Consider the following 21,196-nt stretch of genomic DNA (forward strand, 5'->3'; position numbering starts at 1 on the left):
AGGTGCTGTTAATATATTTCCTGATTGTGTATCAAAAAAAAAAAACTTGGTAATATACTTTTCATGGGATCCTTGATCGACTAATCAGGAGATGGATTCTTTAGCAAAAAGGGGAGCTAGATCCGTTGTCTCTTTCATGGATGATTCTTTGCCTGTTGATCCTTGGCAATAAAGTGCCTGTTGTATACTCGGAGCTTTGCTTTATTTGTTTGTTTACCCTTTCTGAAGGATCCAGCAACCTTCTTAGGTTGCATCTCCTCTTTTGTTGGGCACCTCTTAATACATTTTATTTCTTGGCTATCATACACACACATACATATGGGTTTCCATGAAAGGAACAAAGCATGAAATTGAGAAAAAGAAACTTGTTATGTCGTGTATTTTAGAACATCCTGATCGTGGAAAGTTGTAAAAATGTTCAAGTTAACTTCCCAACTCCAATTGATTTAAGGACACTGCAGTTTCTAAATTTGATGCCTGCAGTAAAGTGGATCGGCTTGATACTACTTCATGAGTGGAAGTGTCAGAAATTGGTTGTGGACAGACTCATACATGTCGTAACCTTTAGAAAATTCTAGCTTATGAGTTTGCATGATGAGCTATGAACATCGATGTGGAAACTAGTGGGCATAAATTCCTTCATTGTAGACCAGAAAATATTTAATCTGTCATAAAGAAAAGAAATATTAAATTTGGTGCTCCAAATGACTTTTGGACAGTTCTAATTTTTTTAAAGCTTAAGAAAGGACATTTAATTGTTTTCCCCTGATTTTATATTGAGTGCAGGGCTTAAAATCTTTATGTGAAAGGTGCACAAGCATATACTTTGAAATATTACATGCTTAGTGCATTCTTTCTTTGATTATTAGCTCAGTTTCTTGTATCATGGTTTGAAGTTCTATTTCCTGAAGTTACACTTTTCTATGCAGAATATAGCAGGTATACATTTGAATCTTGATATACCCAAGTGCTTGCGGATACTTCATTTGGACAAGCTTAACTTAATGGCTGGTAAATGACTATGCTTTTTGTTTTTTGTTTTCACCATTTAACATCATGTTGCTAACATAACAGTGGCATCTCCTAAATATTAGCCAATAAGTAGGTAACTTGTGAATAAAGAAAGAAATCATGGCATAGCTATAAGTTATCAGTTCATGTTCCCTGATACCATTCTCATACATTTGGTATGGACCAATAGGGTCCTTTATGGCCTTGTCAAGCATGTCCATCCTAGAGAAGAATTAAGAAATTCTAGAATCACATTTTTGTTTCTTATTTAGCTTTTCAAACATAGGTACGAAACAAAGAAGTTGAAAACAACATTTGTACTAGGAATTGCAAATGACACATTCTTGCATTTTTATAGTGTTGGGCTAGGTTGTGTATAAATGGGGGTTCAATGTGTGTATTTGAATTTATTGATTGGTTGGGTGTTTCTTGATGGGAGGGGTATTTTCTGTTTTTCTCCTCTTTTCCTATGTCATATAGTGGCCTTTGTATACTAGTTGTGCACCTTGGTGTGCCAGTTGTTTTTTTGTTAGGTCCTATTAATTAATTTATTTTTTGCTTACCTATCAAAAACAGAAAAAAAGGGTTAGTATGAAAGATACTAATGACCAAATTGGCAAGTTTGGTGGGTATTTAGTATAAGCTATTGACTAATGTTATTGTTAATATTATGAAGGAGGTTGGGAAACTTGTGTTGAAGTTTCTAAACTCATTTGTGGAGGGTAGGCAATTCTTGATGTTATTTTTATTGCTAATGAAGCAATTGATTTCAGATTAAGTTGCTAATAGGGTTGGCTTGTAAATTGGATATTGAGAATGCTATAGCCATGTAAATTAAGGGTTTGGTTTTTGTTTTTTACCCTTGTCCCTTTTGAGTCCAAAGCAACAAATTTGTTATATTTACAAAGAAGATGAGAAATCCTTCAAAGATTTATGTAATGGGTATAAAATACGGGTTAATTCAGGTTTTATAATCTATTATCAAATTTTCATTGGTTAATGGTTTCCCTATGGAGTTTGCATGGCCTTAGGCATAGGCATCTACCCTCATCTTACCTATTTGTTTTGGTGATGATGGGGGTTTTGAGTTGCTTTTTTCTTAAGGGAGTGGAGGGCAGTTTGTGAAGAAATCAAATTGTTTCTTTTTTCCACCGAAGTCTTACAACCCTAGGCAATATATACTTATATAGTACATTTAGTAGTTTACAGGTGCTCGATTCTAGGCTAGAAAATAAGAGCAGGTTCTACCCCATATTGAATATTAAATCCCTATAATTTAGGGGTTGATTCTATCATAATTTGAATCTTTAAAAACGGGGATTACTTCTCTACCGAAATAGCCTAATCTAGGCTAATGATATTTACAATTACACTCAATCTTCTATTATGTGAAATAAGGTTTTGTCACACTCCCTCTCAAGATGGTGAGTGGATGTTTTCCATTCCCAGCTTGCCAATGATAGTATGAAAAACAACACTGTTTAAAACTTTGATTAGCAAATCTGCAAGTTGACCTCTAGTGGATATAAAAGGGTGCAAATCAGTCCACTATCCAAATTTTCTTTTATGATTGCCTTGGATTATGGGTAATATTGATCGCTGATTTATTGTCATAATAGGGTCTCATAGGTCCTTCCCTCTTAATATTTAAATCTTCTAGAATTATTTTAAGCCATAAAAGCTCACAGTTAGTACCATTGCTCTAAATTCAAGCTTTGCACTTGATCAAGCAATTAATTCTGCTTCTTACTTTTTGGAGGATCGCGTGTCTCTCTTTGTTGGGGATTGTGTGGAGAGAGAGGAACGCTAGGTTTTTTGAAGACACTTGGAAGACGTTGGAGATGATGTGAGATTTGCTTCATTTCTATGTTTCTTTTTGGGCTTATAGTACAGATGTTTTTAAACCTTGTCCTTTGAATGTAATTCAGCTTGGTTGGCTTTCGATATGTACTCCCTAGGGTTGGGTCTATAGGGTTAGGAGATGTTATATTTGTATAGGTTTTTTGTACCCTTTGTATAGCCCTCCTTGTATAGTGGATGTTTACGTAGGTGTTTTTGATCAAGTTTGCATATCGTGGGGAGGATTTATCATCCTTCTCATGTTTTATTTATTCTTGATTAATACATATATTTGTTTCTGATAAAAAAAAAAAAGGAATGTGCAATAACTAGATGTGGATCTCTTGTCAGCTGGAGACCTTGCATAGTTTGCATCAATGTAGGCCAAGTGTTAACCTCTCTCCCTTTTTGAACAATATTCCTTTCCTTGGTGTTCTCTTCAAGTCGATACATTGCTTGAAGATGAACTTCTTTGGGATTGTGCATAAATTGGCTCACAATGTTGACTTCATATGCTATGTTCGGTTTGGTATGCGGAAGTTAAATTAGTCTCATAACAAGCCTTTAATATATGCCCTTGTCCATGGCAGTGTCTCCATGAGCCTTTCCGAGTTTGTGATTCTGTTTAATAGGTGTTTTTGTTGGTTTACGCCTTGTTTTACTTGTCTCTTTCAGCTTATCTAACACATACTTCTATTGAGATATGAAAATTCCTTGCCGAGGGTGAGCTACTTCAAAACCTAGAAAGTATTTCAATCTGGCAAGTGCCTTTATCTCAAATTCCTTAATTAAACATTTTCTCAAGGCTTTTCTTCCTTCTAAGTCATCTCCTATTACTAAAATGTCACTAATAGGATTGTGACTCCCCCCGAGGCTAGAGTTCAAAATCTCGGCTGAGATTGGTATGACTCAGCTGAGTTGTATCCGTCTAGGCCATGCCCGATACTGACCTATAATTGAGTCAAAATCAAAATCCACAAAAATGATGAACTTTGGGACAAAAGTTCGAAGCCTCGGTCTTAGTTTGCATCTTCATCCTTTAGATCTAAGCTTTTGCATCCTTGTATGGCTGATTTATCTCTAGTTTAGTACCTTTAGACCTCGAAGATGATGTGAGAAGTTGTTGGTTGAGAGATGAAATGGGTGTTCGGTAGAGAAGATGAAATGTGTATTTTGCAGAGAAATGAGCATGTTGTAGAGAAATGAGAGTGAGAGGTTTTTGACTCAAATGGGAAAGAATGGGCATGTTGCAGAGAAATGTGGGAGAAATGGGAGAGAGAGGTCTTTGACTGAAATGGGAAAGAGGTCTTTGATTGGGTATTTAGGGGAGAGAAACGGAAGAGAGAGGTTTTTAACTGAAACAGGAGAGTTCTTCTGATTGGGTATTTGGGAATATATTAAATGATTATAAATATTTAAGTTTATGTGAAATAAATAGGATATAAATATTAATATAAAAATTAAAAATTAATGGATATAAGTTCTAAAAAAATATATTTATTTTTAAAAATTTATTTATTCAAACAAAAATAAAATTAATACAATATTTGGTTTTTTTTTTTTAATAATGGTTTTATTTAGATTATAGTTGATAGGAAAATGATGTTTATATTTTTAAAGGTAATACATGGTTATTTTTTAATGGTTGAAAATATTTTTTTTTAAAATTTTCAAAATATTTAATTTAAAAAAATTTATTATAAAAATAAATTCTTTTTTTTACTAGTTTTATCTAATATTTAGTATGAGGTGATAAATAATTTTTTCTTAAATCCATGCTTCTATCATTGTATAGATAATGTTCTCTCTATATATTTATTAATTTTTTTAGTCTATATGATTGTATTTATTTTTTTAATAATTTTAACAATTCTCTTGAAAATTTTGAAGATCTTAAATGAACATATTTTGCATGTCGGCAGATACCGATCCAAGATACCAAGACTGATGTGCCTTGGGACCTTTTGAGTCAATGATTGATACCGCGACTTTGAACTATGCTCGAGGCTGGATGTTGAATGAACAACATGTGATCTCCTTGGCTTTGCTTGTACCCTATAGCTATTATGACTTTGGAAAATCTCCCAAGCCAAGCTCTAAGAGATTGTTTTAACCCATATGATGCCTTTTTGAGCTTACGCACTTTTTTTGCCCCTCTCCAAGTGTGGTTCAAAACTGGGAGAGACTTTCATGTAGATTTCTTCATCAAGATTGCTGTGTAGGAAGGTGTTTTTAACATCAAACTGTTGTAGATTCCTCCTATGATGTGAATCCAATGACAGGAGCATTCTTATTGTATTTGTCTTCGCAATTGGAGCAAATTTCTCAAGGTAGTCAATCCCATAGGTCTATGTATATCCCCTTGCCACCCACCTAGCTTGGTATCTTTCCATTAGTTTTGTACCTTTTGGGAGGATTCCTGTCCTCCTTTGCCTTTTGCATTCAATGCAGTGAATTTGTCCTTTTTGATCAAAAAAAGGGAAAAAGCTGGACTCTGATATGCTCTGCTAAGGATTGTGTATTTGGGGTTTATTGATTCCTAACAAAACTCTGATGGTTAAGTGAATAAGGATGTTTAGTGAACAGAAATGAGTGGGGGAAGATCAAAATGAAGAAGTTTGATAGGACAAGAGTGGTTAGTGTTCTGGTGCATCAAAGGGGCAACAGCGTGGAGTCTATGAAAAGTGTTAAAAAAGGATGGGATGCTTTTTTCTCTTTGATCCATAACAGGTGGCTTAAAACTAAATTTTGGTCCAGCATCTGGTGTGAGGAAACACCTCAAGAGAGTTTATTTATTATTATTGCAGTGCATTGAGACACTGTGGTGACAGATTACTGTTTTAAGGAAGGTGGTTGGGACCATTGGAACCTAAGGTTCATGAGAAGACCATGATTGGATTAGAATGATGATATCATTCTTGCCACATAGTCAGAAATGTGGTCATGCAATGTAATCAAGGAGGATAAGGTACTCTGGAAGTTATCTAAGATGGTTGCTTCTCAGTGGTATCCTATGGTATGGCTCTTAGTTTTAATCTTTTTATATTTTTCCCATGTAGAATGGCTGGGTCATTCTCCGTCCAAGTTTGGCATATTTCCTTCGGGAGTTTTTGGAGACAAAATTTTCATATTAGATTAACTTATGACAACTAGGATGATAGCCAATTTGTGCTGTTTGTGCAAATAGGTTGAGGAATGGTACTGTTGTTTTCAGCCTTAGGTATTTCTTGGATGCTTCAAAATCAAGTTAAGGACATCTTGGGTCGGCTAGTTGGCAAGGAAGTTTTGTTGCAAGAGCAAAAGGTAAGTATGGAATATGGTCCCGGTATGTTCATTTTGGTATTAATAAAGGAAGCAAAATAGAAGAATCCTTGATGGTCTGTATTGGGGAATAAGAGGCTATCCTGTGTCGATTTCATTTACATATTGGTCAGTTCTTAAGGAGCAAGTAGTCCTATGTCTTTTTAGTTTATATTTTGTTTTTTAAGTGCTGTGTATGCCTCCTGTCTACATGGATTGTGCCCCACTTAGATTTCTGTTGATACATCTAATATTTCCCTATGAATGGAAGTTACTAATTTTCAGCCATTAGTGGCATCTAGATCAGGCACTGATAGTGATAGTTTACTGAGCTTAAAAAAGGAAAAAGCATTGTTTCTCTGTGAAAGTGGCATAAAAGCCAATATAAAATATGTTTTTTTTTTAAAAAAAAAATTATTATCCATACAACTTTTGGGTGCTGAATGAAATAATGGATATTGACATTTAGAACCATGATTCATTGACAAGGTGCAAAGTTGTTAATGAACTGAAATGATGTGAGAGCTCTTGAACCCACTAAATTTTGTTCCTTGTTTCTCTTGTCTAAGTTGTGCTTTATATTGCAGTGCAATGGATTGAGAAAAGAAGCAAAGCGTTTGAACCAACTTATCTATACACTATGGAAAAAGTAAGTCTCGCCTTGTTTATGTTATCCTCCTAATTTTGGTTAGTGCAAGAACTCTTGTTGTGTGTTTCCATTCATAGTTTTTAACACTTGACTTTCTGCCTGGTTTGGAAACTTTTTCCATTTTATTTTTCTAATATGTAAGAAAGTATTCCTTCTGCAGGGGTATTTTTTGCTACCTGAAGAGGCCAAGTCTCGGCACAACATACGCACTGTTAACATTAGCATCTCAGCTCATCATTCCTGCTTCGGAAACAGGTTAAGTTATATTTCCTGAAATTACCCAACATCATGGTCTTTTAATGACTGTTCTTATTTCTAGCACCCACCTTTTATTATAATAATGTTACCCTTGGTTTGAATCTAACTATGATTTGGACAAAAGTTCTAAATTTTCAATCCCGGCAGAATTTGTCTGTATTCTGGAACTAAGAGCAGTTATTGAGATTTCTCAGCAGTTCCATTACAAATTTGGATGTATGCTTGATCATATTCATGAGAATAAAAATTCCTTGAGTTCTGGAATTTTAATGGTAGGCCAGAACTCAAAACCCCTTCTCCACATAGGAATTTCACTTTCGCCTCTAGTGCATTAATGTCAAGGAACTTGATTTTATCCTTTTTTTTTAATTAATTAATTATTTAAAATTAAGAATGGTCCTCTTGGGATAGGTTGGGAAGATACAACGGAAAAGCATTATTAAATTATCATGTTTAAATTTCTTTATACATCTAAGCTACATCATTTTAAATTTGGTAATGGAAATTCATGGTAAAATAAATAGATGAGCAAGAAATTCAATTTAAAATAATTCCAGTTTTGCAGATCACCCAATGATTATTGGTTGAAATCTATATTGCATCCATATGGGTTTGGTGCTGGGTGCCAGGTGTGTGTATGTCCAGATGTTTTATCCTTCACATTCATGAATTTTAGGATATAGGATAGGTATGCCATTATAAAAGGGGGAAAAATCAATTATAAATCCATTAAGAGCAGCCATATTATTGATAAGAACTTCTCATCTTTTTATCTTTTATCCCTAATCATTGTTATAAAAGTTCACGGTATACCAAACTCTTCTCTTTTTTTAATGTAATTATGTGCTAAGTTGAAAATAAAAGAAATAAAAATCAAGCAGTCATATTTGAAGCAAAGTGGGAGTAGGAATTTCGTATAAGGATCCTATACCCATATTCATGTCATGTTGTGTTGACATGGGTATGCTAAGAGATGTTGGACAGTGCATCGATCATAGATTGAAATTATGAAGCTAGAAATTGACTAGTATTCAATGCAATTTATGTGAAAATTTTAGTCCTTGGTATTCTCTTTTTCTCTGTATGTTAATTAAGCATGAAAACTTGGGTCTTGGGAAAGTAAGGGTCTGTTTGGGAGCGTTTTTGAAGACAGTTTTTGATCTTGAGTTCTTTTGTTCGTGAACTATAGATCTGAAAATGCTGCTGTCAATGCCTGCCAAGGATGTGAATGCTCTTTCTGTTTGCAATCTTTTACACTTTGAAGTCTAGGTTTAGATTTCAGTTTTGTCATTGTTTTTGAGCTCTGTTGAATCAGAATTGTTTGATGCTTGGAGAAATTTCCCTGTGAATTTTTTTGGTTTTGGGCTGGGTTTGGGGGAAAGTATGATAATACTTTCTCTGTTTGTTTTGGTGTATTTGGAGAGAGTGCAATAGCCAGACCTTCAAGGAGGAGGAGCTTTCAATAAAAAATTTAAGGTCTTTATCAAGTCCCTTATGGAGTGGTGAAGAATACAATGGAGGATGCCGAATTGCTCATTACTCAATTTTATCATGGTTTAAATTGAGGCTTGGTGGTTTTGTGTTGTCGTTTTTGCAGTTGATTTTTTATTTTTGGCTTCTCTTATGATGCATCTTGTGTACTCTTGTGTACAATCTGCATGCCTATCCAAAAAAATTGTCTGAATTCCGAAGTTCTGTGGCAATTTAAGATCTTGAGTATTATGTGTATGTACATACATTGTGTATATTAGTATATCTTAAATGAAAGCTGTCTTATTTCCAGGTGGCAGCAGCTTCTCATAAATCGATTTGTAGGATATGACACTATTTTGATTAATAGTCTCTTGAATACTCCTGGTCAAGGTAAGCAGAACTCTTTACAGGTTACATTCCTGAAATTTTCTTTTGTTGATCTTGTTGGGGATCTCATACCCTGTTGACTTTTATTTAGGAATGAGAGGCCAAAGGCCTTCAATTGTGACTTCTTTGTTGCTTCTCTTTCTCTCTCTCTCTCTCTCTCTCTCTGAAGGAGTTCTCATCCATTTCTTTTGTATAAATTCTTAATTTCTATTGATATAATACAAAGATATTTTCCTGTCAATAAAAGAGATCTGTCTTGTTCTTTGATCAATATATGGTGTTAGTTCAATTACGGGGTAGAGTATGCAAAATTTCTTTGTAGGCTGTGTTGATTTCTATCCTAATGCATCTAATAATGTCATGGATTTCATTTTTCAGGTTATCTGTACAATTATCAAACAAAGGAGTTCTATAATCTTAGTTATGCAAGTGAACTACCAGAAGGTTCTGCAAGATTTGGAGGTTTGTTAACTTTTTACTTTTATCTGCAAATTTTTCTGTGTTTTTGACTATCTGCTTGTATGACCTAAAGATGCAATGTTGTTTTTGCATGTTACTACTGTATTTAGTAATGAAGTCATAGCATATAGTGTTGAGGGAAGTTGTGAGCACTATGTCCATGTATAACTCTGATACCGTATTTACCATGAACAATGATCGGTCTAGATGTTTATTGCTTGACCTTGAAACATAGAAAGCCATGGTGTCAATAACTGAAGCTATGGATTAGATATTGCTGTAGACCAAGCTCCAAAATGCCAAGAACAATAGCTGTTTGACTTGTCAATCTTCAAGGATTGTGTAGGACTTTAGGTTTTATTGTGTAGGACTTTAGGTTTTCTTATTTACTTGTTTTTGCTTTCCTATACTGGGTGTGTTTTACTTTGATTTTTCCATTCTTGATATGTAATGTTGGGTAGCTCTTGCTTTAATGTGGGCTTTGAGAATTATTTGTTTCGGATCACAAATTCTAAGTTGATCTATGGGCAAGAATTATCTGTTTCTTTAATATGGGCATTATCTTATATATGCGTGTGTGTATATATATATATACAAAAGATCATATATTATACATAAGAGTATTTGTGATTTGCAGGCTAGGTGCAGGACCCTTGAAAAAAGGCTAGAAATAGCTAAATTTCTTAAAGAAGATATAAGCCAAGCCCCTTTTTCCCCACTGGAAATTGGTAAGAAAAAACCATTCACCCCACTGGTGAATGAGAAATTAAGTAAGGAAGAGCAGGAGTGCATTATCTTTAGAATGTTTCACCGTAGGAATGAGATCCTATCCACTCTTAAGCCAGATGATATTTATCAGCTAATTTGTGAAAAAGCCAAGTCCAGTGCAGAAGAAAAGCAAGTTTTTATTTCGGCTTATCTTCAGGATCTGCACATTTATCTCTCAGCCATTCCTGGTCTCAGTGTTCCAGGATTAAATTTAACTAAGGAAATGGAATTTGATGACTCAAAACTTTGCAGAAATTGTATTGAACCGCTTATTCATCAACATGACAACAAGCAAATTTGCAACTGCAATAGAAATTTCACTATCAGCAGAGCCTACATTGATCTGCAGTATTACCAGCCAATTAACCTTGCTTTCAAAGGAGAAGTTTTAATCCTAACTCCTGAATTGCTTCTTGATTATGGATTGGTTTACCAACTTATCTGTTCTGATCCAAGTCAAGCTAGCAATTTTGGCAGAAAGGTTAACCTAAGCTTAACCCAAGGTTTTAAGCTAAACAAGAAGTTTGCTGACGCCATTTTTATTAGCAAAGCTCCTGAATGGATTTCTAGAGGCAACATTCTTCCAGCCCAACACTATGTTAATCTTCATTACCAGAATAGAAGACCTACTCTTCTGTCTAGTTCCTTAGTTCAAACCGATATTTGCGCAGAGCCAATTATTAAGCAAATCAAGCATTGGAGAGCCAGAGTCATCAGCAGAGACTTTGAAGCCTACCCAAAAAACATGGGGCATCTCGTTGCTGCAAATTCCCTACATCAGATATTTTGCAGTAAAAATATTGACCCTTTACCGTTCAAATCCACTATTCAAGATACTCAGCTCCTAATGTATCATCGCTCAGAATATATTCCTCCCTGATTAATTGATCAGCAGTCATTTTAGCCGAAAGCAGGATTCCGGGTCAAAAGTCAAAAGTGCTACAGTTCCCTCTTACTGTTCACTTTTACTATTCAAACACTATTCAAGCACGGGTCTACTGTTCATTATTACTATTCAAGATTCCTTTTTGCCTATTTAAGGAGGCTCGGTCCTCATTTGTAAGCACGCATAATTTTAGATCTGAAACCTCTTCCAAGCTTATGCTCTCCCTTCTCTCTTCTTTCTCTCTCATCATGTAAGCCCTTCAAGCTTTCAAGCTTTCTTCAAGCTTTCCTACTCTTGTCTATTGTAAGATATTTCTCCTTATGTATAATATAAATATGTTTTGATTACCTCCTATATGGATGGTTTTAATTAAGATTTGTTTTTAATTTTATGTTTTTCATTCTTGTACCGCCTATCATGGCTGGTTTTAAGCTTATTATGAACTAACAAGTTTTTTGGTTCCTTCTCTTTAAATTTCTTGTTGGATATCTTTTGTATTGTCTAACTCCTCTTCTTTGTTTTGAATCATAGCATAATTCCTGTTTTCATTGCATATGACCTTGTTCTGGATGTCTATGGTATCAGAGCCAAAAGATCATATGCAATGAAAAAGGGCTATGATACCATAGACACCCAGGACAAGATCATATGCAATGAAAACAGGAATTATGTCATGATTCAAAACAAAGAAGAGGAGTTAGAAAATACAAAAGATATCCAACAAGAAATTTAAAGAGAAGGAACCAAAAAACTTGTTAGTTCATAATAAGCTTAAAACCAGCCATGATAGGCGGTACAAGAATGAAAAACATAAAATTAAAAACAAAGCTTAATTAAAACCATCCATATAGGAGGTACAAGAACATAAAATGAAATAAAAACAAAACTTAATTAAAAACCATCCATGTAGGAGGTAATAAAAACATATTTATATTATACATAAGGAGAAATATCTTACAATAGACGAGGGTAGGAAAGCTTGAAGAAAGCTTGAAAGCTTGAAGGGTTTACATGATGAGAGAGAAAGATGAGAGAAGGGAGAGCATAAGCTTGGGAGATGTTTCAAATCTAAAAATATGTGTGCTCACAAATGAGGACCGAGCCTCCTTAAATAGGCAAAAAGGAATCTTGAATAGTAATAATGAACAGTAGACCCGTGCTTGAATAGTGTTTGAATAGTAAAAGTGAACAGTAAGAGGGAACTGTAGCACTTTTGACTTTTGACCCGGAATCTTGCTTTCGGCTGAAATGACTGCTGATCAATTAATCAGGGAGGAATATATTCTGAGCGATGATCTATTAGGAGCTAAGTATCTTGAATAGTGGATTTGAACGGTAAAGGGTCAATCTTTTTACTGCAAAATATCTGATGTAGGGAATCTGTAGCAATGAGATGCCCCATGTTTTTTGGGTAGGCTTCAAAGTCTCTGCTGATGACTCTGGCTCTCCAATGCTTGATTTGCTTAATAATTGGCTCTGCGCAAATATCGGTTTGAACTAAAGAACTAGACAGAAGAGTAGGTCTTCTATTTTGGTAATGAAGATTAACATAGTGTTGGGCTGGAAGAATGTTGCCTCTAGAAATCCATTCAGGAGCTTTGCTAATAAAAATGGCGTCAGCAAACTTCTTGTTTAGCTTAAAACCTTGGGTTAAGCTTAGGTTAACCTTTCTGCCAAAATTGCTAGCTTGACTTGGATCAGAACAGATAAGTTGGTAAACCAATCCATAATCAAGAAGCAATTCAGGAGTTAGGATTAAAACTTCTCCTTTGAAAGCAAGGTTAATTGGCTGGTAATACTGCAGATCAATGTAGGCTCTGCTGATAGTGAAATTTCTATTGCAGTTGCAAATTTGCTTGTTGTCATGTTGATGAAGAAGCGGTTCAATACAATTTCTGCAAAGTTTTGAGCCATCAAATTCCATTTTCTTAGTTAAATTTAATCCTGGAACACTGAGACCAGGAATGGCTGAGAGATAAATGTGCAGATCCTGAAGATAAGCCGAAATAAAAACTTGCTTTTCTTTTGCACTGGACTTGGCTTTTTCACAAATTAGCTGATAAATATCATCTGGCTTAAGAGTGGACAAGATTTCATTCCTACGGTGAAACATTCTAAAGATAATGCACTCCTGCTCTTCCTTAATTTCTCATTCACCAGTGGGGTGAATGGTTTTTTCTCACCAATTTCCAGTGGGGAAAACGAGGCTTGACTTATATCTTCTTTAAGAAATTTAGCTATTTCTAGCCTTTTTTCAAGGGTCCTGCACCTAGCCTGCAAATCACAAATACTCTTATGAACAGATAAGGGGTTAGTATCAAAAGTAGAGAAGTCTAAGGGGATGGGTTCTTCCACCAAAGGTAGAGAACCAGAAATATTTCCTTCTTCCAGAACAGGGGAGGAAGGATGCTTAAGAACTGGAGGAATAGGATCAGAAGTAGATCCCTGAGATCCCGAAGCAAAATCATAATACAAAGGTTTGAATTTTTCTGATAAGACTGAATGAGGTTTCATGTAAGATGATGATTTCTTAAAGGATTGCCTTTTGGGAACCATGATCTTGTGAATCTTGCAAAAATTCACGAGTTAAGAAATCAGGGATTGAGTTATTTTCTCCTTTAATATATTCAATTTGAAAATCAAAATTGCTTAAAATGGCTTGCCATCTAGCAAAAATATGCTTAGAAGCTATATTTTTAACATCTTTTTGCAAGACTGATTTTGCCGATAAACAATCAACTCTTAATAAAAATTCTTGATTTAAAAGATCATCTTGAAATTTTGAAATGCATAAAACAATGCTTAAAATTTCTTTTTTAATGGTGCTATAGTTGAGTTGGGCATTATTCCAAGTTCTTGAAGTATACCTAACCAACTTTCTTGAGTGTCGATTTTCTGTTTAAGAATACCACCATATCCTATATCTGAGGCTTCAGTCTCAACAATTTTAAAGGCTGTAGTGTCAGCTAGGGCAAGACACGGTAAGGTCTTAACTCTAGATTTGACTATCTTGACAATCTTGGTATGATCCTCATTCCAAGGAACTGGATTTTTCTTAAGTCTTTGTCTTAAAGGGGCACATAATTGGCTTAAATCTTGTATGAAATCTGACACATAATTAAGGCTTCCTAAGAAACGTTGCAATTGTTTCTTATCCTTAATCTCATCAGGGAACTTATCAGCAAACTCAATTGATCTTTGAATGGGAGTGAATGTTCCTTGGTGAATATGATGACCTAGGAATCAAACTCAGAAGGTCCATTCTTAAGGCCAAAGGGCATTACATTCCACTCATAATGACCAAATGGGACCACAAAGGCTGTTTTGTACTTATCTTTTTTTGCAATCTGGATTTGCCAAAATCCTGATTTCATGTCAAACTTAGAGAAAACTTTGGACTTCACCAATCTTTTGAAGGAGGTCTTTTTTATTTGGGATAGGATATCTGATCCATCTTAAAACATCATTGAGGGGCTTATAGTTGATGACTAGTCTAGGTGTTCCTCTTTCTAGTTCAGCTTGTTTTTGAACATAAAAGGCTGAACAACTCCAAGGGGATTTAGACTTCCTTATCAACTTCTTATCTATGAGATCCTGGATTTCTTTTTCACAATAGCTTAACAAATCCTTGTTCATTTGGATTGGTCTTGCTTTAGTGGGAATATTTTTCTCACTAAAATCAGGCTCATAAGGTAATTATACCTCATGCTGCTTCCTGTGCCAAAAAGCATTAGGAATGTTAGAACACACTTCCTTAATAATTTTATTCTTAAAATTTTCTATGGTATCTTGAGTTTTCTTAACCTTCAATTGATTTTCTGTTCTAACCAAAGCAATCTCTTGCTTTAAGAGATTAATATGATTTTGCTTAGCCTTAATCACCTGACCTTTTATGGTGTTTATACTTCTTTCTCCAGGTGGATTGGCAAATTCAAACAAAATTTCCTTATCTAAAAGCTTAGTTCTTATACCTTGATCATCTACCCACATGGGAAAGATGGAGCTTAAGAAAGGGACTCCAAGGAGAGCTTTCTCCTTGAGATCTTTAACAAGAATGAAGGTTTGCTTAATGCAAATGCCTTGGTTACAAATATGGGCATTCGAAAGCTTGTACTTGATAATAAGCTTTTTACCATTAGCACCAAAAAGGGCTTGCCTGGTTTTCTCATAAAGTTGAATAGGTACAAGACCTTCTTGTAGACAATTCAAAGCTGCTCCTGAATCAATTAAAGCAATAATATCAAGAATAAATTTATTCTTAATTACTATAGTAAGGGAGACTTGCCACCTTTGGAAGATAACTTTACTAATAGTATTTAAGTATGCATTTATCTTATCACTATTGTCTTGTGAAGATTCAAGAACTTCTTCAAAGTCTTCCTTTTTAGGACTATTGTGGTTAAAACCTGCCCTGTTGATATAATCATGAGGGATAGGGAATTCTGAGCTTGTAGGTTGTCTTAGGTTCTTAATATCCTTCTTATACTGCCCTATTTCTTCTTGAAGATCTTTAATAGTCAGGGTTTTAAGGATAATCTCTTGTTTATCACTATGATCCTTAAAAGGGTTTTGGATAAAAGGTTCTCTAGTTAACCTAATTAGTCCATTATCTTTTGCTTTTGGACTAATATTCCTTTTAACCAAAAGATTCTCCTATGGGAAGGTAGAGGTGTTTCATCGATAGCAAAAGTTTGAGGTGTTTTAGGGATAACAAGATTATCTTTAACCTTTTGGCTTATTCTATCACTGAAAGCTTGATCAATTTGAGGATTTTCCTGGAATTTCTTAGATAATTCAAAAGGCTTAAACAAAGGCTTATTATCATTCTTAACAAAAGGCTTCTTAAGGTGATCCTGAGTTTCAATAATCTCCTCAACTCTGTTGACTTGATTCCAAGGGTTATGAGAAACATATTAGTATAATTGATTTGTTCCATAATCCTTCTAATATCGGTTGCACTAGCAATTCCTTTATCCTCTGGCTTAGTCTTAAAAGGTGAAGTTGTGACTATGGTTCCATTAATATTTTTTTTCTATCTTAGCTTCAGGAGGATGAATGGATTCTATAACAATGTTGTCACTGGTTTTCCATATCTTAGCTTTTGTAGAGGTATTGTTAATATGCTTACAAGGATAATCTGGATATTCCTCTTGTTTGAAGAGTTCAAACCAAATCCAAAACTTAATATTTTTCTTTTCTTGTCTTAAGTAGGCATAGAATTCTTCTTGGTAAATGGTTCTAATGACCTTAGGGACAGTGCTAAAGAACCAATCATTTCTTTGCTTATTGACTTCAGAATAGAAGTCTTTTCTTAAGAGATCCTTGTTGATCTCAAAGTCTTCATCACTTAGGCTTATTGTGTTAATCATCTGGGAATAGGTAGGAGACATTGCAGGGGACTCATCCTGTTGGGATTCTGAGTAGACTCATTTTCCTCAGTGTAAAATGGTCTAGCCACGTTGGTGTGACTTCTAACACCTGTTAGCTTAATATTCTTAGGATTTCCTGAGCTGGAACTTCTTCTTCCCTAGTGGTTCTAACTGGGATGGAAGAGCTTGAAGCTCTAGAGGGTTCATAAACAGAAACTCTAGGGCTGCTAGAATGTCTGAAAGAGTTGGAGAAAACCAGTTCTCCTCCTCCATCAGGATATTGAACAATTTGTTAATACTTTCAGATCGCTGTGCAATGGCTGGAACAGCATTAGCAAAATGCCAATTTTCAGGAAACTCAACATCTTTCCACAAGATCTTCTTGGGGATGATGAAATCTGACTTATCTAGCATATCTGAGTGAAAGTAAGTGGTCTCACCTTTAGGACTGGTGCAAAGAGCCCCAGATCCAACGCTTGTGTTCATGCTCTTATAGGCAAACCTGGTTATGATTGAAACAGACTGTTTCCTGGTTTGATCATAAAGCCATGGGTCTTAATATGCAGGACAACGGAATCTAAGATGTCTGCATCTCTTATTCTAACTGTGAAGTTAGGATAGCACTGGAAATAAACTGGGCCATCATTCAGTCCAGCTTGGACTGCGCCTATAATAGAATCTCAATATTCGAGATGCCTATTATCCCTTAAACACATGACAATAGAGGTGTTTAAACCTAATCTTGTCAAAGGCTTAGCTGCTACTTGAATCATACCAAAGTGTATGAAATTATAGCCATCTCTCTTATGCTTTTCAATGGATCTGTTATCTAGAAGTCTTATGACTTGGTCGTCTTGTTCTAAGCTGACTGACATTTCAGAGGTCTTGATGGTATGATCTGTGAAGAACTTAAAGGTTCTTTCTTATAAATTTCTTGATTAGACACCTTGGGTAACTTCCAATCATCTAAATCATTTTGGATCTTAGGATAATTGATCTCTTCACTGTTTACAACAGTATCTTGAGAATCACTGGATTCCTAGACATGGTTCTATATATATATATATATATATATATAGAAAAAAAGAGGAAGAAAGAAGTGTAAGGGCAATGAAGTGCCAAATTGAGCCCTAGGCCACCCAACCTCATCAATGAACTCTACAAATGTTGTACTCCCTTCATCAAGATCCCTTGACCATTTGTTTTCAAAGTATCAGCTGAGTTTGGTATGACTTGGCCAAGTTGTATTCACCTCGGCCAGGTCCGAGGTGTTTTTGATACTCGAGTTATGATTTTGTAGCATTGCAGTATTGACTTAGCTAGAATTGGTTGACTTAGCGATTTCTTGAAATGACTCGCTTGATTGGTCCAAGTTTTGGAGGCGACTGCGAGTTAGGGTGCAAAATCCCCTTTTCTTCTTCCTCTTTGTCACTCACTATTGGTGCTTTCATGGTAGCTGAAACTTGAGAGGCGGTTGTCCTGAGCCAGTGATGACTATCCCTTCCTTGATGCATTAGATTTTCATGTCAGCAGCTGCATCTCCGTTGATGACTTGGATGGGTTTTCTCTTGACATCTATATTTCCTGTTGTGGCTTGGCTTTCCTTTCAGCGACATCTCCAATGGTTCTTAAAGCTAAGAGGTGGCATCTCTGGTAGTGATTTGCTGATTGCTGTTGGTAAGCAGCGTGTTCAGAGTCTTCTTTTTTGATAACCGAGGAGCCTTCCATAGCCAAGCCCTTAGGACTCTCTTTGGGACCCAAACTTCGGGGTGTTGACCACCTTGTAATAACCAACACCGGGTAAATTCAAGGTATCATTAGTGGTAAGATTCGAACCCAGGACCATGTGCCACTTATTAGGACCACACTTCCCGGAGTGCAACATGTTCATAGTCTTAAAAAGGAGAGAATTAACAATTTAGGAATTTAGGAAAATGTGGAGAGATCCTGGTATGGTATTTATGATTTGGGGTAAAGATTACTAAATGATATGACATTGAAGATGAATGATGGGCATTGGATAGGAGTTTATCCTATTTGAGAACTTTCAACTAATTGCTATAGAAAATCATAGGCTTCATCGGGCTCTTTGTTCTTAAATTTCCCATTGCACATAATCTCAACAAATTGGTGCGATTGAGGAGCCAACCCATCATAAAATAGGCTAGCAACATGCTATGGCTCATAGACATGATGGGGACATGAGTTAATCAAATTTTGGTACCTCTCTAAACAATCATAGAACGACTCTCTCATTTGGTTTAAAAAGTGTAGTTTCTCTCCTTAGAGGCTGTACTTTGAAGGGGGAAATATTGTTTTAAAAATTTAGTTTGCATTTCAAGCCAAATGCTAATAAACCTTGGCTTTAAACCATAGAGCCACAACTTCACCTTTTCTTTCAAAGAGAATTGAAATAATTTAAGCCTCACAATGTCTATATTGTAATTAGGCTCTTGAAAAGTCCATTTAATTAAATGGGAGGTGGTGTGCACTCAAAAGGAGAAGGGTGGCCTTGACATTCGGAAGATTGATCCCCTGAACAAAGCGTTGTTGGGTAAATGGTTATGGAGATTTGCCGTTGAAAAGGATAATCTTTGGAAGTTGGTGATTGGGGTGAAATATGGTCAGGAAGAGTTTGGGAGGAGAACTAAAGAAGCCCGTGGAACTTACGGAGTGGGGGTTTGGAAGGAGATTTTGAAGGAAGCTAAGTGTTGCTGGGATAACATAAAGTTTAAGGTGGGGAAAGGGACTAGAGTTAAATTCTGGACTGACCAGTGGTGTGGCAACGCGACGCTGTCCCAATCTTTCCCCCAGCTTTTTGAGTTGGCGGTCCATAGGAATGCAACGGTCAATGAGATGTGGACCCAAGCATGGGTCAAGGAGGTTGGAATCTTAGATTTCATAGACTTTAATGATTGGGAGCTGGACTTGATTAGAGGATTGCTTAATATGCTCAGGGACTTCAGGATAACTTCAGAGGAGGACGTTGTGGGGGTCACGGCAAATATGGGGTTAATGTTGCCTACAACGTGTTGGCTGTTATCAATGCATGCGCCTTTCCGACTAAATGCGTTTGGGTGGACAAGGTCCCAACCAAAGCGGCCTCTTTTGCTTGGGAAGCTGCGTGGGGGAAGATTCTCACCTTGGATAGGCTTCAAAAAAGGGGTTGGCAGCTCCTTAACCGCTGTTTTTTGTGTGGTTGTGAAGAGGAAAATGTAAATCACATTCTTTTACATTGTATAGTGGTAAAGGCCCTTTGGGAAATCGTCTTTGCCCTTGTTGGGGTTTAGTGGGTGTTCCCAGAGTTAGTGAAAGAGGCGTTATTCGGTTGGAGGGGCTCCTTTGTGGGGAAAAAGGAAAAAAATTTGGAATTCTATCCCGTTGTGTATTTTTTGGACGGTATGGAAGGAGAGTAATAGATTAGCTTTTAAGAGAGGTGTGTTAGATATACAGAAACTCAAAAATTCTTTTGTATGTACTTTGTGGAGTTGGGCTAGGGTGTATATTGGAGAGGAGTCCTCTTCACTCTTAGGCTTTTTGGAGTGGCTAGCGGCCACTTAAGGGTGGGTAAGGGTGCTTGTTTTTTGTGCTCTTGTTTTAGGTTGATTTGTATACTCCCTGTATGCTTTGTGGCCTTTGCCCTTTTATATATTTGTGTTTATCTATCAAAAAAAAAAAGTTCCACATATGGCCTCAAATTCTTTCAGGTTAAGGTATGGATTCTCCTTATCCACCCTAAGAATTTGGGTTGTAGTTGAATCATAGCCAACCTAATATGAAATGGTTGAGCATTATAGGGAATTGCTATGCATGAAGGGGCACTTGCTATAGGTGGTTGGAGGTGATCTCTAAGGGTCTGAATTTGAGGAATTTCGTTCCTCTCATTAGGCCATATTGGGAGGGTTAGGAGGGGTTGATGTGAATCTAACCAATCAGCCTTGATTATCCTTGGTCCAATTTGGTCTATTAAGGTCAACCACAAACATAAAACGCCCCAAGCAACATAATCCCTACAATTAACCACAATCACCAAATAATTGAACAAAGAAAATTGAAACTAATATGTACAGTTGCAAATAAAATGAAAGAAGGAGAAATGAAGGTGGAAAGAATTCACCAGGTTGTGATGATGATCACAACCAAATAGACCTCCACCCCAATTCACTGCACTTCTTGTGATGCACCCTACCTGGCAATGACACCAAAAACTTGACCTCTCCCAAATATTTGTCAAAATGCGGTTCCCCAAATATAGGGATTCGATTTTAGTTTTAAAATTTAGATGAGTTGGGTGTTGAACCTTAGGAAGGTGACCTTGGGTGCAGGGGAAATGGAAAGCTTTGGAAGAGGAATGAAATTTTTTAAGTCAAATTCTCACTTAATTGATTAAGAAAAAAGTTGAATTTTGTGCAAAACAGAGGAAAAAATCAGTGAACTTGAGCTAAAATTTGACTTAACAAAATTTAAAGTACTAAGGATAAGGGGATCCTTAGGTAGAGGTGTCCAATTAGCACGGCCCGATGTTTACCGGACCATTATGGGCCAATGTGTTGGACTGGCACGACCTACTTAAAAATCGTGCCAGGCAAGGCTGACCCATGCAAGCCAAATAGGTGGCTTGACACGACCCATAAGCCCGTGGGCTAATCGTGTTGTGTCATGCCAGGGGTTGAGTTGTGGCGACGGGTCGTGCCGGGGGCTGTGCTGTGCCGATGGGCCGGACAACGTGTTGGGCCGGCACGACCTACTTAAAAATCGTGCTAGGTCGGGCCAACCCATGCAAGCCAAATAGGTGGC

At 36.3% G+C, this 21,196-nt stretch overlaps 1 protein-coding gene across 1 annotated transcript in view; it reads left to right on the forward strand.

Annotated features, from left to right (window-relative positions):
- The window catches only part of LOC117926603 (membralin-like protein At1g60995), a 32,097-nt gene that overhangs the window by 4,623 nt on the left and 6,278 nt on the right, over positions 1–21,196 (forward strand). The window contains exons 4-8 of the mRNA XM_034845757.1: positions 930–1,011; positions 6,738–6,799; positions 6,960–7,054; positions 8,841–8,920; positions 9,296–9,379. Coding sequence (XP_034701648.1) covers positions 930–1,011; positions 6,738–6,799; positions 6,960–7,054; positions 8,841–8,920; positions 9,296–9,379 — 403 coding nt within the window. The remainder of the gene's footprint in view (positions 1–929; positions 1,012–6,737; positions 6,800–6,959; positions 7,055–8,840; positions 8,921–9,295; positions 9,380–21,196) is intronic.

This window comes from Vitis riparia, chromosome 12, assembly GCF_004353265.1.
Source record: "Vitis riparia cultivar Riparia Gloire de Montpellier isolate 1030 chromosome 12, EGFV_Vit.rip_1.0, whole genome shotgun sequence".
Taxonomy (NCBI): domain Eukaryota; kingdom Viridiplantae; phylum Streptophyta; class Magnoliopsida; order Vitales; family Vitaceae; genus Vitis; species Vitis riparia.